This window comes from Perognathus longimembris, chromosome 7 (genome assembly GCF_023159225.1).
Source record: "Perognathus longimembris pacificus isolate PPM17 chromosome 7, ASM2315922v1, whole genome shotgun sequence".
Taxonomy (NCBI): Eukaryota; Metazoa; Chordata; class Mammalia; order Rodentia; family Heteromyidae; genus Perognathus; species Perognathus longimembris.
The window spans coordinates 27,864,613-27,878,781 of NC_063167.1; the positions used below are offsets into that span (position 1 = coordinate 27,864,613).

Here is a 14,169-nt window from a genome sequence, read left to right on the forward strand (position 1 = left end):
CTTCTGCTTTTACCCAATTAGGACCCGGAGCTTCAGTTGGAGCCCCGCCTTCGAGCTCAGGCTGTGTCCAATGGCTAGGGAATACGGGAGCTCCGCCCAGAGTCGCTGTGAGCATTCTCTTCCGGCTGGCTCGGCGGGGTGGTGGTGGGGCGTTTTGCGGTCTGTCATGGAGGCCTCGGCGTCGCCTGGGAGAGCAGAGGGAGGGACAGCGAGACCAGCCGGTCAGGCGGGTACGCGGGGAGGAGAGGGGCTCTTTGGGGAGCAAGGAGGCCCCGCCGGAGGCCGAGGGAGGGAGCTTACGCCTATCTTCCTGTGTGTCACAGGAACCCTGGTGGAGCCCTCCCGGACCCCCGGCGACCTGGCCCTGGTGAGCCCCTACCACACCCGCCGCGTCGGGGACCCCTTGGACCTGGTAGCGCTCGCCGAGCAGGTGCAGAAGGTGAGGAGGCGTGGCTGGGGAAGTGAGGAATAACTATCTTCATTCGCAGTCTGCCCCGCGTCTCTCGGCTCGGATCTCACCGCCTCTTAGAAGGGAGTAGCGCTTGTTCATGTCTCAGGTTTCTCGGGGAAAGCCCACTGTCGTCGTGAGCGGCTGTCCGTCTCCGGCTCTCACCTTGCGAGACTGGAGACCGAAGACTTTTTATCAACCACCCACCACCTGAGCTCCCACGACCTCCTTTCGTGGGAGACGTTGTAAAGCACTTTCGGTATTCCTTATTTCATTTAAACCTTCTCAAGTACAGAAGTACCTCTTCCCAGGCCACACGTGACGAAAACTACTGTAATCCATGCTGCTTCCCATCAGATTTCTATCAGTTACCCAAAAACTGGGTGCAGTAGGGACTCCACATTTTGTCCTGTGTCCTCATTCCCCTAGACACAATAGCTTAGATATCGATTGCCAAGATAAAAAATAGGAGGAAAGGCAAAATAATGGATAAAGCACTGGAAGTTTGGGCATGCTTTTTTGTGTGTGTGTATGTGTGCTGGTACTGGGCTTGAACTCTCTCTTTCTTCCTTAGCCCTTTTGCTTAAAAAGCTGACACTTCCAGCTTTTTGGTGTTTAATTGGACATGAAGGTCTCAAAGATTTGTCTGCCCCCTCTGCTCTCAGGCTCCTGAGTAGTTAGGATTACAGGGGTGAGCTACCATGGACTGGCTTGGACACAAGTCTTAAACCTCCTTTTAATATTAGCTTCAAGCAAACGACTTATCTCTCTCATTCATTCATTTATTATTTTTGAGAGTACTAGGGATTGAGCTTCAGGGCCTATGCGGGAAGTTGAGCTTCACTTCCAGCCTTGGACTGCAGCTACTTTATACACACTCGTGGAAAACTAAATTCAGTGAGAAGCTAAATTCGTTCTCATCTCTTATCAAGATTTTCTCTTGTGGATCCCTCTTAAGTATGCACAGATTTAAGGTCTGGCTGCTTAAACCTTAGAAACAAATAAGAAAGTTTTGGTGTTTTTTTTCCAAATTAAAACCTTGTGTTTTCTCTTCTTTAGAGAGGTAGTAGCAAAGTACAGCTTTTATGGATTAGGAGAATATCATGTGTCTGTTTAATCAGATCACTTATTGGAAGGATTGCTGCCAGAGACAAAATGTTGGATCAACAACATTTTTTTTTTTTTTTTTGCCAGTCCTGGGCCTTGGACTCAGGGCCTGAGCACTGTCCCTGGCTTGTTTTTTGCTCAAGGCTAGCACTCCGCCACTTGAGCCACAGCGCCACTTCTGGCCATTTTCTGTATATGTGGTGCTGGGGAATCGAACCCAGGGCTTCATGTATACGAGGCAAGCGCTCTTGCCACTAGGCCATATCCCCAGCCCCTCAACAACATTTTTATGTGTTACTGAATGACTATCATGTTTATCACAATGGCCCAAACTAAAGGAAGAAAGAAGAACCCAGTTTTTGTCTTTCATACTACAATGCAGTTGAAATATAAAGGATACATTTTGTGCTGCCTCAATTTCCCCAATATAACGTTTCCAAGAACATGAAGAAAAAACACTCTACAGACAAACTGAATCAAACATATTTACTGTCTGTGTACTGAAATAAATAGTCCTTCTTCACAGGACTAACCTCTGTTATTCCACTTAATGTGTGTTCACATGTTCACAAGTGTGTTCACATGTGTGTTAGGAGGTTTGATATTAAGGTGTGAATTTTGAAATCTGACTGAACTAGGTTCAAAATCACCTATCGTGTGAGCTGTGAAAACTTAGGTTGCCACACAGTATTACTAATTGAATGGATATAGGATACATGTACATTGCTCTGAGTCTTAATTCCTAAAATGAGGAGGTGTAGTTATTATCTCTTAACTTCATAAAGGTGTCCTGAGAGGTTGGGAGTAATTCATTATAGGAATTCTTCATTTCTGTTTTAATCAGGCTCTTTTTTTATACAAACTACTACCTTTAAAAAAGGAAGATGTAGATTTAGTGTAAGAATACTCCTAATCCAGACCTGCCTTAGCTCTAGAAACTACCTGCTCTGTCATCAGCTATATGGCTCACCTGTCCTAGGAACAAAATGTAGGATTTGTTTTCCTTTTGTTTGTTTTGCCTGTCCTAGGATTGAACTAAGGGCCTGGGCTCTGTCTCTGAGCCTCTCTGTTCTCGAGGCTGGCACTCTACCACTTGAGCCACAGTGCCACCTCCAGCTTTTTCTATTTATAAGGTACTGAGGAATCAAACCCAGGGCTTCATGCATGCTAGGCAAGCATTATACTGCTGAGCCATGTTCCCAGCTACTTTTTATTTTTAAATCAAGAGTTATAAGGCCCTGATGCATCCATCCTTGCACTCCTCTTTCTTCTGCTGAGGCTGGCCTTAAACTGTAGACTCACAATCCTCCTACCTCAGCCTCCTGAGTAGTTGGGGCTACATGTGCACACCACTGCATCAGGCTCCTTTTTTTTTTTTTAAGTTAAAGAAAAAGAAACTTATTCTGTAATTTCCTCCTCTCACCATTCTCCAACTGTGTGAGCCTCAGAAATGTCTGAAGCTTTTTCCTACTTGCTTTGTGACTGATCCTTCCCTACCTTTAGGTCTCATTTTTGACCTTCTTATCTGAAGAATGCCATGCCCCATTCCATTCAAAGATAGTATTGCTAGCTGAATATTAATACATTTGAGCCACATGAACGTTTCAGTTCTTACATTCTTCACCACTCCTTATTATGCTAGTTATTTTATTCATTTGTTCATCTTTGACCTGTGCTGTCACATAATTATAGTACATTATAGTGGCTTTATATCTTTATTTCTTTTTGTTGGTATTAGTCATCTAAGCTGTTCTGAAAAATATGGTGGCCACCAGTTACATATGGCTACTGGACACCTGGATTGTGTGATTACTGTGACTGAGGCACTGGATTTTTATTTCATTTGATTTGTGCTGGTACTGGGGCAAAACTCAGAGACTCAAGTCTTGATCTACTTTTTCAATTACAACTAGTGCTCTACAACTTGAGCCAAACCTCTGCTTCCAGTCTTTTGTTGGCGAATTGGAATCCCAAGATTTTGTCTGTCTAGACTGGGTTTGACCAAAGCTTTCAGGTCTCAGTCTCCTGAGTAGCTAGGATTATAGGGGTAAACCAACAGTGCCCTACTTGAATTTTAATTTAATTTTAAATAGTTTGAATTTTAAAACTTCTTAGTTAATTCATTGCTGAAACTTAAGTATAGTTGCGATGGTTTGAGTATGTGGATTGTGTGTGTGTGTGTGTGTGTGTGTGTGTGTGTTGTGTACACAGGTCCTGGGGCTTGAACTCAGGGCCAGGGTGCTATCCTGAGCTTTAGTGCTCAACCATTTGAGCCATAGCTTCACTTTCAGCTTTTTTAGTGGTTAAATGGAGATAAGAGTCTCCTGTCTGGGCTGGCTTCAAACCATGATCCTCAGATCCCAGCTTACTGAGTAGCAATGATAACAGGTGTGAGCCACCTGTACCAGGCATGGTTTGGCTTTTTAAACTTTTTTTTAAATGAAGTCTAGATACGAAGTATTTGAAGTATTTGAAATATAAAGTATTTCTAGTGGAAAGTTTAACATCCATATTGAGACGTACTGAATATAAAATATAACATATTTTTAAGTAACCTTTACTTAACATGCATTACAGAAAACATGTAAGCAAAATATATCGTATTTTGAAGGCTTTTTAATATGACTTCTGTATATGTGTGCTGGAAATGGAAGGCAGTGCCTTGTGCATGTTAAGCAAGTGCTCTACCACTGAGCTACATCCCAAGACCTTCTTACTAACAACTTTTATTTTTACTCATTCACTTATTCATTCATTCATTTGTTTATTTTGTGCCAATCCTGGGGCTTGAACTCAGGGCCTGGGTACTTCTCCTGAGCTTGTTTGCTCAAGGCTAGTTAGTGGTTTACTCCTGGAGCCACAGCTCCACTTCTGGGTTTTTGGTGATTAATTGGAGATAATATTATCAGGGACTTTCCTGCCTGGGCAGGCTTTGAATTGTAATTTTCATATCTCAGCCACCTGCGTAGTTAGGATTAGAGGCTGAACGACCAATACTTAGCAACAATTTTTAAAATTTGATTACATGTTGAAATTTTAAATATAGTTAGTTTTACCCATTTTTGCTTCTAATGTGGTTACTAGAAAATTTTAAATGTTTATGATTTGCTTCACATTTCTGCTGGGTAGTTGCACTAGACGGTGTAGACAACTCAGAGAGCTGTTTGCTCATGTGTAGAGTGCCTAGTGTGGCTGTCAAAGCAATTGCTGGATATGATTTTGTGGAAATGATTGATATCATTGACATGTATCATTTGTCTTTAGTTATACTACTGGCTTATACCTGACTTTACTGTAAGATTCCTCAACTAACCCGAAAATTCTTGTAATGTTTCTTATCTTACTAATTTCCTTAAAAAAAAAAAAAAAGTACTAGGGCTTTGAGCTTTCTAAGCAAGTCCTCTACCACTTTAGTCATGTCCTCAGCCCTGACCTAGTGATTTCTTTTTCCTAATCTAATTGGGTGCCACTGGAAATAAATCTTTTCTTGAAAGTAAGCTGGCAGTTTTTCAGCGTTCTGATGCCTGAATGATACTCCTTCCTACTAAATGAGTTGGTCATGAGTCTCCTAGATTTGAAAACAGTTTTAAACAGTTTTCATTGCCTTCAGTTTCATTTCTTAGCATGATGGGCAATCTTTTTTTGGTTGGTTATGGGGCTTGAACTCAGGACCTGGATGCTGGCCCCCGGCTCTTTGGCTCTAGGCTAGTGCTCTACCACTTTGAGCCACAGCATTACTTCTGGTTTTCTGGTGGTTCTTTGGAGATAAGAGTCTCAAGGACTTTCCTGCCCAGGCTGGCTTTGAACTGTGGTCCTCCATCTCAGCCTCCCGAGTAGCTAGGATTACAGCCATGACCTATGCATATTTGTATGTATATCTGAATTAGATTTTTTTATTTTCTGTGACACAGTATCTGTATTAATGTTAGCTCATGGTTTGAGAGTGTTCTGTTTATAGTCCTCAGCTCAGTTGATTCCAGGCCTGTGTTGAGGTAGAACATTATGGTGACATGATGAGGTGGAGCAGAGGCTATTGACAGAAACAAGGGAAGACAGAAGGACTGTTCTGCCTGGCTTTCTCCTTTTCTCCTTCTATGTGAGCACCCCAGCTGGGAGACGGTGACACCCACATTCACTACAGGTCTTTCCCCTTTGTTAGTCCTCTGAAAATGTCCTCAAAGACACATCCAGAGGTGGGCTTTTTTAATCTCTTAAGCATTCCTCAAGTTTCAAGATTAACAATCACAGTGTAGCTTTTTTCAAGTCTGTAAAATAATATTGGTTTTGTTTGTTTGTTTAGAAAAGGAGTATCACTATGATTAGCTTAGTCTCCTTATTACTCAAGGCTCAAGCAATGTTTCTCTCTCAGCTTCCTGAGTAGCTTGTACTATATAGATGTGTAACACTGTACTATAGTGTCAATTGAGGTGTCCAGCTTGATTATGTAGCCTTTTAAAATACATCTCATAATCCTATATTTGGTATCAAGAGAGAAGGACATGTTGGAAGACCAAAGAAGTTCAGTACTATTAGAGTTCAGGTAGAAAGCAATGGAAACAGACTAGAAGGAACACTTTATTCTGTGGTGAGGGATGATGACAGGGTAGGCATTTCCTAAGCAGTGTTATTTGAGCTGGGCCTTTGGATGGGTGGGAATTTACATGGCAACAGTGAGAATAGGAGTTGTATTTGAGGCATTAATAAAGATGTTGTCTTAATTCTTCACATTGGACTCTAAATGAGAACATCATAGAAATATCATCTTTTTTTGCCCATAGTTTGGTTTTCTCTCACCAACAGGCTGATGAATTCATCCGAGCAAATGCTACCAACAAACTGACAGTCATAGCTGAGCAAATTCAACATTTGCAGGAACAAGCAAGGAAGGTAAGAGAAACCTTTATACAGGCTTTCATCTTCTTTAGTTCATAGGATTGGCTGAACTTGCTTGTAATCACTGTAACTTACTTGTTTTTTAGTTCCTCCGTCATGTAGAGTATTCTGGTAAAATAGGAGTAAGCCTAAGAGGTTGTATTAGTCTGTTTTGTGTTAACTATGATAAAATACCTGAGGCAGACTAGCTTTATTTATTTTTATTTTTATTTATTAAATTATTTTATTTTATTTTTTTTGCCAATCCTGGGGCTTGGACTCAGGGCTTGAGCACTGTCCCTGGCTTCTTTTTGCTCAAGGCGAGCACTCGACCACTTGAGCCACAGCACCACTTCTGGCCTTTTCTATATATGTGGTACTGAAGAATCGAACCCAGTGCTTCATGTATACAAGGCAAGCACTCTTGCCACTAGGCCATATTCCCAGCCCTGCAGGCTAGCTTTATAAAGAGGTTTATTTAGCTGATAGTTTTTAGGTTTAAGATAAAAGTCTACTGTATATGTTCTTTTTTTTATTTTTATTGATTGGACATAATTTTTTTTACAAGGTGTTGTGCAAAGAGGGTGCAGTTACATAGTAGGGCAGTGTGTACATTTCTTGTGATATCTTACGACCTGTTTTTCTATCCCTTGTCTAGGTCAGGTTGACATATATGCAATATACAATGTATCAAGAACATATACAGTATTCACAGACTTGGTCTCTACTGTCTCTCCGTCTCCCTTTGTTAACAGTCATATATCAGGGAGATCATGCCCCTTTGTTTTCTGTGTTCTAGGCTTGTCTCACTCAACATTATTTGTTCAAGTTCTGACCATTTCCCTGCGAATAACAGTATTTCACCATTCCTAATCGCTATGTAGTATTCCATTGTGTATAAGTACCATATTTTTTGGATCCATTCATCTGTGGAGGGGCATCTGGGTTGTTTCCATATTTTGGCTATTGTGAATTGTGCCGCGATAAACATGGAAGTACAAATGCCTTTTTTTTTTTTTTTTGGCCAGTCCTGGGCCTTGGACTCAGGGCCTGAGCACTGTCCCTGGCTTCCTTTAGCTCAAGGCTAGCACTCTGCCACTTGAGCCACAGCGCCACTTGTGGCCGTTTTCTGTATATGTGGTGCTGGGGAATCGAACCCAGGGCCTCATGTATACGAGACAAGCTCTCTTGCCACTGGGCCATATCCCCAGCCCTACCTACAAATGCCTTTTTGATATCTTGGATTTTGCTGTTTAGGATAGATGCCTAGGAGTGGTATGGCTGGGTCATAGGGTAGGTCTATATTGAGCTTTTTGAGAAACCTCCATACTGTTCTCCAAAGTGGTTGTACTAATTTGCACTCCCACCAACAATGGAGAAGGGTTCCTCTTTCCCCACAGCCCCTCTAGCATTTGTTGTTTCCTGAGTTCAGAGTATAGGCCATTCTAACTGGGGTGAGGTGGTATCTCAGGGTTGTTTTTATTTGCATTTCCTTTACTAGCAGGGATGTTGAGCATTTCCTCATATGTTTCTTTGCCATTTTTATATCTTCTCTTGTGAAGTCTCTCTTTAGCTCTTTTGCCCATTTCCTAATAGGTTTATTGGGCTTGGAGGGGCTTAGTTTTTTGAGTTCTCTGTGGATGACCGATATCAGGCCTTTGTCTGTTACTGTGCTGGTAAATATTCTCTGTATATGTTCTTGATACATTGTATATTGTATATATGTCTACCTGACCTAGAGAAGGGATAGAAAAACAGGGCGTAAGATATCACAAGAAATGTACACACTGCCCTACTATGTAACTGTACCCTTTTTGCACAACACCTTGTCAAAAAATTTGTGTTCAATTAATAAATAAATTAAATTTTAAAAAAAAAGGTAAAAGTTGCTGGCATGGCTTGGCTTGGAGCGAGGCCTGCTAACTGCATCTAGTCACTGCAGGAACATATGTGTGAGGAGAGAGCATATATCTAAACAAGGAGCCAGAGATTCAAGGGTTAGGTTCAGGCTCTTATAACAACACATGTTCACTCATGCTTTCATTCTTTTTTTTTTTTTTTTTTTTTGGCCAGTTCTGGGCCTTGGACTCAGGGCCTGAGCACTGTCCCTGGCGTCTTCCCGCTCAAGGCTAGCACTCTGCCACTTGAGCCACAGCGCCGCTTCTGGCCGTTTTCTGTATATGTGGTGCTGGGGAATCGAACCTAGGGCCTCGTGTATCCGAGGCAGGCACTCTTGCCACTAGGCTATATCCCCAGCCCCCATGCTTTCATTCTTGATGGTGTGTAACTCTCATCCTAGCACTTAAGAGAGTGGAGGCAGGAAGATCACAAGTTTGAGATCACAAGTCAGAGCTTCAAATAAAAACAAACAAAAAAGTAACTCCTTTTGGGAAGCTGGTATTGCCTTGTGTGTGTGTGTGTGTGTGTGTGTGTGTGTGTGTGTGTGTGCGCATGCATGCACACCAGTACTGGGGTTTGAACTCAGGGCTTCTCACTCTCACTTAGGCTGGTGCTCTATCACTTGAGCCAAATCTTCACATCTTCGTTTTTTGCTTATTAATTGGAGCTAAGAATGGGGGTGGGGAATGGGCTGGGAATGTGGCTTAGCGGTAGAGTGCTTGCCTAGCATGCCCTGGGTTCCTCAGTACCACATAAACAGAAAAAGCCAGAAGTGGTGCTGTGACTCAAGTGGTAGAGTGCTAGACTTGAGCAAAAAGCTCAGGACAGTGCTCAGACACTGAGTTCAAGCTCCAGGATTGGCAAAAAAGAACACACACACACACACACACACACACACACACACACACACACACACAATCAGGGGGATTTGTCTGCCCATGCTGGCTTCAAACCTTGATCCTCAGGTCTAATTCTCTTGAGTAGCTAGGATCACAGGCATGAGCCATTAGTGCTCAATTCAGTAATGCCTTCTGAGAACAGCATCTTAGAAGGAACCTGTGGGGTCTCCTGTTAGGCCCCTCCCTTCACATAATCATACTAGAGACATCAGGTCCTTTTCTTTGTTCAGAAGCTCTATTATTGCCTCAGTCTCATTGCTTGCAAATACTCTAGGTGGTTTATATCCTCTTGGTTCAACTTTGATCTCTGTGTATAAGTACCTGTTACTTATAATCCTTCATTTATTTATATGCTTCTGTGAATCTCAGGTACTAGAAGATGCTCGCAGGGATGCTGACTTGCACCACGTAGCTTGTAATATGGTAAAAAAACCTGGCAACATTTACTACCTTTATAAGCGAGAGAGTGGTCAACAATACTTTTCCATTATTTCCCCAGAGGTAAGAACATTTATTCTTTACTTCCAGAGCGACTCCAGCCTTTGAGAAATTTTTGGCATATGTGTATGAAAATGTAGGCATGTGAACTGGCATATTATTTCTTAGAATATTGAGGCAGATATGGTGGCATACCCCTTCAATCTCAGCACTGGGGAGGCTGAGGTAGGAGGTTTGCCAGATCACAACTGACCTGGGCTGCATGGTGAGTTCAGGGCTCCAAAAGCAAAGCAAAAAAATAAACCAAAAAAAATTATTACATTAAATTAGCAGGAATGACTAAAAGATGTACATGCTTAAATTATCTCATTAGCTGTGATAAGGAGAGGATCTGATGTATAATGTAACCTCTTTCCAAAGATGGTTCCAACTAATCTGAAGCAAAAAGCCCAAAAAGAAATCTGTGGCTTACGTAGGAAGAGAATCCAGTTTGCTTACCTTCTACCCTCCTTTGCTTCTTTAGGAGTGGGGAACAAGCTGTCCACATGACTTCCTTGGTGCCTACAAGCTTCAACATGATTTGTCTTGGACTCCATATGAGGACATTGAGAAGCAAGATGCTAAAATCAGCATAATGGACAAGCTGCTAAGCCAGCCAGTGGCCCTGCCCCCAAGCACTGAGCCTACCTTCCAGGGACTAACTCACTGAATGTGGACTTTGGCCAGCAACTCTCATGACAGGGTCCTAACTGTCACTTCCTTGTTGCCCCATTCTCTGCCTTGATGGTAGGAGTCATGAGAATCAAGGACATGTAGGTAAATCAGCTCCATCTTGGATGGAATATAAATGTTAGTGTTGCTCTCAGATGGGATGGTAAGGACTTGCAGCATTCTCTTGGGGGATCTGCTTGGGGCTACAGATACTCAGCCAGTCTGTTTCAGAGGATTGGCTAGTGTAGTTTCCTTATTCATCTCCAGCGGTTCTTCCCTTAAGCCAAAGTGTTAGAGAAGGAAGAGTCTTCATTTCAGTCAGGTTGGTAGGTCATCTTCCAGAGGAGCACATTTTCAGTCTTTTATTTGAGACTGAGGTGGAGCTGTCTCACAGCTGATGCAGCCAGCTTTTGATTCATTCAAGAACCACAATATTACATGTATGAGGATGATTCAAACCACAACAGACAACCAAATAAAACCTCAGTATGGCTGAATCAAAGTGAGTGAAGTTTCTGGAGTATTGGCAAGGGCTGGCTTATCTTTCTGCCCTTTCTACCTAGGAGAAGTGGCCAGGGAATCTGAGACAGTGGTAAAGGGCACATTTGGTGCAGGTGGAGTAGGGTAGTCATCCTTAAACTTCATTGAGTTTCAGACTTGGAAGAGATGTAGAAGGCCACCATTAAATTACTACATAATCCACTGTGTAGCTTCCTTGAGACAGAGAGGTTGAGTTCATCCACACATGGCTGGACAAACCCAGTAATAATGTAGCAGTTTTAGGGAATTGTGGAAAAGGACAGTGGGAGAGAGGAAAAGAAAAAGAGACAACCTCTCTTCTCAGATTATGAGGCAACTCAGATAGAAACTCCTAATTCATTAACTAAATGAGCTTTTTGGCTAGATTACTCTTTACTCCTGACTGGGTTCTTGTAGGACTTTATTCTGTTTGTTCAACCTAACAGACTACACGTTTGATATGTCCAGCATGGCTATACTTGAACTCATAGTGCTCAAGTTTCTTCCTGAAGATGAATATCCCTTGTGTTGATCTACTTGATTACATACAAACTCTATCCTGCTGTTCATGAACTTTCCTTATAACTTCCTATCCTTGTGAGCTATAAACCATCCTAGACCAGCATAAAGATCTAGTAAGGTCACACAGATGATACTTGGTCACTCAAGTTTGTGGAATGAAACAATGAAAGGCTCTATCTGGGATGCTGTAGGACCAGAGGGAAGAGATGTTAGCAGCACAGTAGTTGATTCTGACATAGAAAGTATCCTAGGTCTTTAGAATAGTCTGACCTGTATATAATGACACATTTTGAGCAGATGTTTTATTTAAAAAACAAAAACCAACAAAACAACAAATGGCCACAGATTTAGTGGTTTAAAACAACAAACATGTATTCTGTCAGGTGTTGTTTTTTTCCCTCCCTGATTGTTCTGAACGTGGATTCTTTTTTTTTGGCCAGTCCTGGGTTTTGGACTCAGGGCCTGCATACTATCCCTGGCTTCTTTTTTTGCTCAAGGCTAGTACTCTGCCACTTGAGCCACAGCACCGCTTCTGGCTGTTTTTTTTTTTTTTTTTTTGTATATGTGGTGCTGGGGAATTGAACCCAGGGCTTCATGTATACGAGGCAAGCACTCTTGCCACTAGGCCATATCCCCAGCCCGTCAAACATGTATTAATTAGGTCATAGTTTATAGGCCAGATGTTCAACAAAATATCACTGGGTCTTCTGCTTTAGGATTTCTCCCTGGGAAACCCTGCAAAGGCTGCTATCAAGTAAGCTAAGGCTGGGCTCTGAAAGCCTTACGACGTGCTTCTGAGCTCACTTGTGTTGTTGGTAGAATTTCAGTTCTTCACTAGTTCGTGGTGGTTGCCCTCACTTTCTTATCCCATGAACTTCTACGGCATGGCATTTTTCTCCATCAAGGTGGAAAGAGTCTGTTAGGATGGAGGTTGCAAGCTTAAGTATGAATTCTTACATCAGCCCACACTAGGGAAGAAATTACATAGGGGATGCGTGTGAGGAGGCAGGGGTCATTGCATCATTGAACACCTATTTATGTCTGCTACAGTGCTTAGTTAATTAAGAGAGGAATAGAGAACTTATTTGTGGATACAAGAGGCAGCATTATGAAGTGGTTAAGTGTGATGATACTGAAGGAGCCATCCAGGATCCAGAATTGATTCTTTGTTTTGGGGTTTTTTTTTGTTTGTTTGTTTTGCCAGTCCTGGGGTTTGAACTCAGGGCCTGGGCACTGTCCCTGAGCTTGTTATACTCAATGCTAGCACTATACCACTTGAGCCAATGCACCACTTCCTGCTTTTTCTGTTTATGTGGTACTGAGGAATGGAACCCAGGGTTTTGTGCATGCTAGGCAAACACTAAGCCACATTCCCAGCCCTTGATTCTCATTTTGACTAGGAAAACTCCCAACTAGCATTTCTGCTTTTTCCACAAGTCAGCTTCTCCAGTTAATTGGGCTTACAGACATTAGATTGATCCTTTGAAAATGTAAATCATCCTTGCCCCCTTTTTTTTTTTTGGTCATGAGTCTTGAACTCAGGGCCTGGGTTATTGTTGAGCTCTTTTGCTCAAGGCTAGCTAGCATTCTACCACTTTGAGGCACAGCTCCCCTTTCAGTTTTGTGGTGGTTAATTGGAGATAAGAGTCTCATAGATTTTCCTGCCGGCACGGGCTTTGAATTGTGATCCTCAGATCTCAGTCTCCTGAGTAGCTAGGATTACAGGTGTGAGCCACCAGCACCTGGCCACCACTCTCACTTCGAACAGAGCAGTGATTCAAAAGAAAACTTCTCCTGCACCAGCCACTAGGTAGTGCCATTTCTCTTCCCTGGTTAAGCCAAGTACCAGCTTCAGCAAAGACTACTACTACTGGTGCCAATGGGCACTGGTAGCTCATATAATCTAGCTAATCAGGAGGCTGACATGTGAGGCTTCAGCTTTGAAGCCAGCCTGGGCACGTCCCCTAAACTCTCATTTGCAATTAACCAGCAAAAAGTCGGAAGTGGAGGTGTGGCTCCCAAGGTGGAGGCCAGCTGTGGAGGAAAAAGCCTAGCAAGAGCACAAGGCCCAGAGTTCAAGCCCCAGCACTGGCAGCAACAGCCAAAAAGTCATTTGTATGCTTAAACAGTGGAACAACTATACAGACAGCCCCCTCTGGCATGAAGCTGGTATTCGAGGGGACCCTTAATGTAGACCCAGTCATCCCTTAAACAGGCCTATCCTCCTTACCTGCCCCCCTCCCCCAGGGCATTCTGCACCCGGGAATTTGCTTCGGCAGTCCTCCAGACCCGCCAAGATGGAGGGATTCCGCTATTGCCCGCCCCCCCCCCCCCCCCCCCCGCTTCCCTGCCCCCCACCAGCCACCTTGCCTTTGTGTAAAATCCCTCAGCCCCTCCCCTGCCCTTGGGATTGTGAGCTAAGAGGCCGGGGTAAGAGGCCTGGTCTCAGCGGAGTGCCTCCACCTGGGCTGGCCCTCCTCCACCGCACAGGCAGCCCCACCCCCATCTAGGAATGTCTGGTCCCCAGGTAAGCATCCACCGAGGCCAGTGCTTCAAGGCGAGGAGGCCCCACCAGCCCCACACATCTTCTGCCATCTCCTGGGTGGTTCCAGTGGCAAGCTGGGTCTGGGCAGGCCTCCAGATAGCTGGGGTGGAGGGCGGGGGTCTGACCACTGGCCCCTAGGGAAGGGGTAGGGGTGGCCGCGGAAGGAGCATAAGGGGAAGTTAACTTGGTGGGAGCGATGCCCCTGCTGG

General features: G+C 43.5%; 1 protein-coding gene across 2 annotated transcripts; it reads left to right on the plus strand.

Annotated features, from left to right (window-relative positions):
- The first annotated feature begins 122 nt into the window (after nucleotides 1–122).
- Nucleotides 123–10,871, plus strand: C7H1orf50 (chromosome 7 C1orf50 homolog). Of its 2 annotated transcripts, none has more exons than XM_048351054.1 (5): nucleotides 123–230; nucleotides 324–439; nucleotides 6,356–6,442; nucleotides 9,595–9,726; nucleotides 10,187–10,871. In XM_048351054.1, the coding sequence occupies exons 1-5, from the start codon at nucleotides 167–169 to the stop codon at nucleotides 10,370–10,372; spliced, it is 585 nt and encodes a 194-aa protein (XP_048207011.1). In that variant the 5' UTR covers nucleotides 123–166; the 3' UTR covers nucleotides 10,373–10,871. The 2 variants fall into 2 exon arrangements, with proteins under 2 accessions (XP_048207011.1, XP_048207012.1); XM_048351055.1 differs by having other exon boundaries at nucleotides 136–221.
- Nucleotides 10,872–14,169: the final 3,298 nt, after the last annotated feature.

Excerpts from the sequence above, each read along its gene's own strand:
- C7H1orf50 (XM_048351054.1), top strand. The coding sequence starts at position 167 with ATGGAGGCCTCGGCGTCGCCTGGGAGAGCAGAGGGAGGGACAGCGAGA. Across the intron at positions 440-6,355 it reads TCGCCGAGCAGGTGCAGAAG|GCTGATGAATTCATCCGAGC; the intron begins GTGAGGAGGCGT and ends TCTCACCAACAG. Across the intron at positions 6,443-9,594 it reads TGCAGGAACAAGCAAGGAAG|GTACTAGAAGATGCTCGCAG; the intron begins GTAAGAGAAACC and ends TGTGAATCTCAG.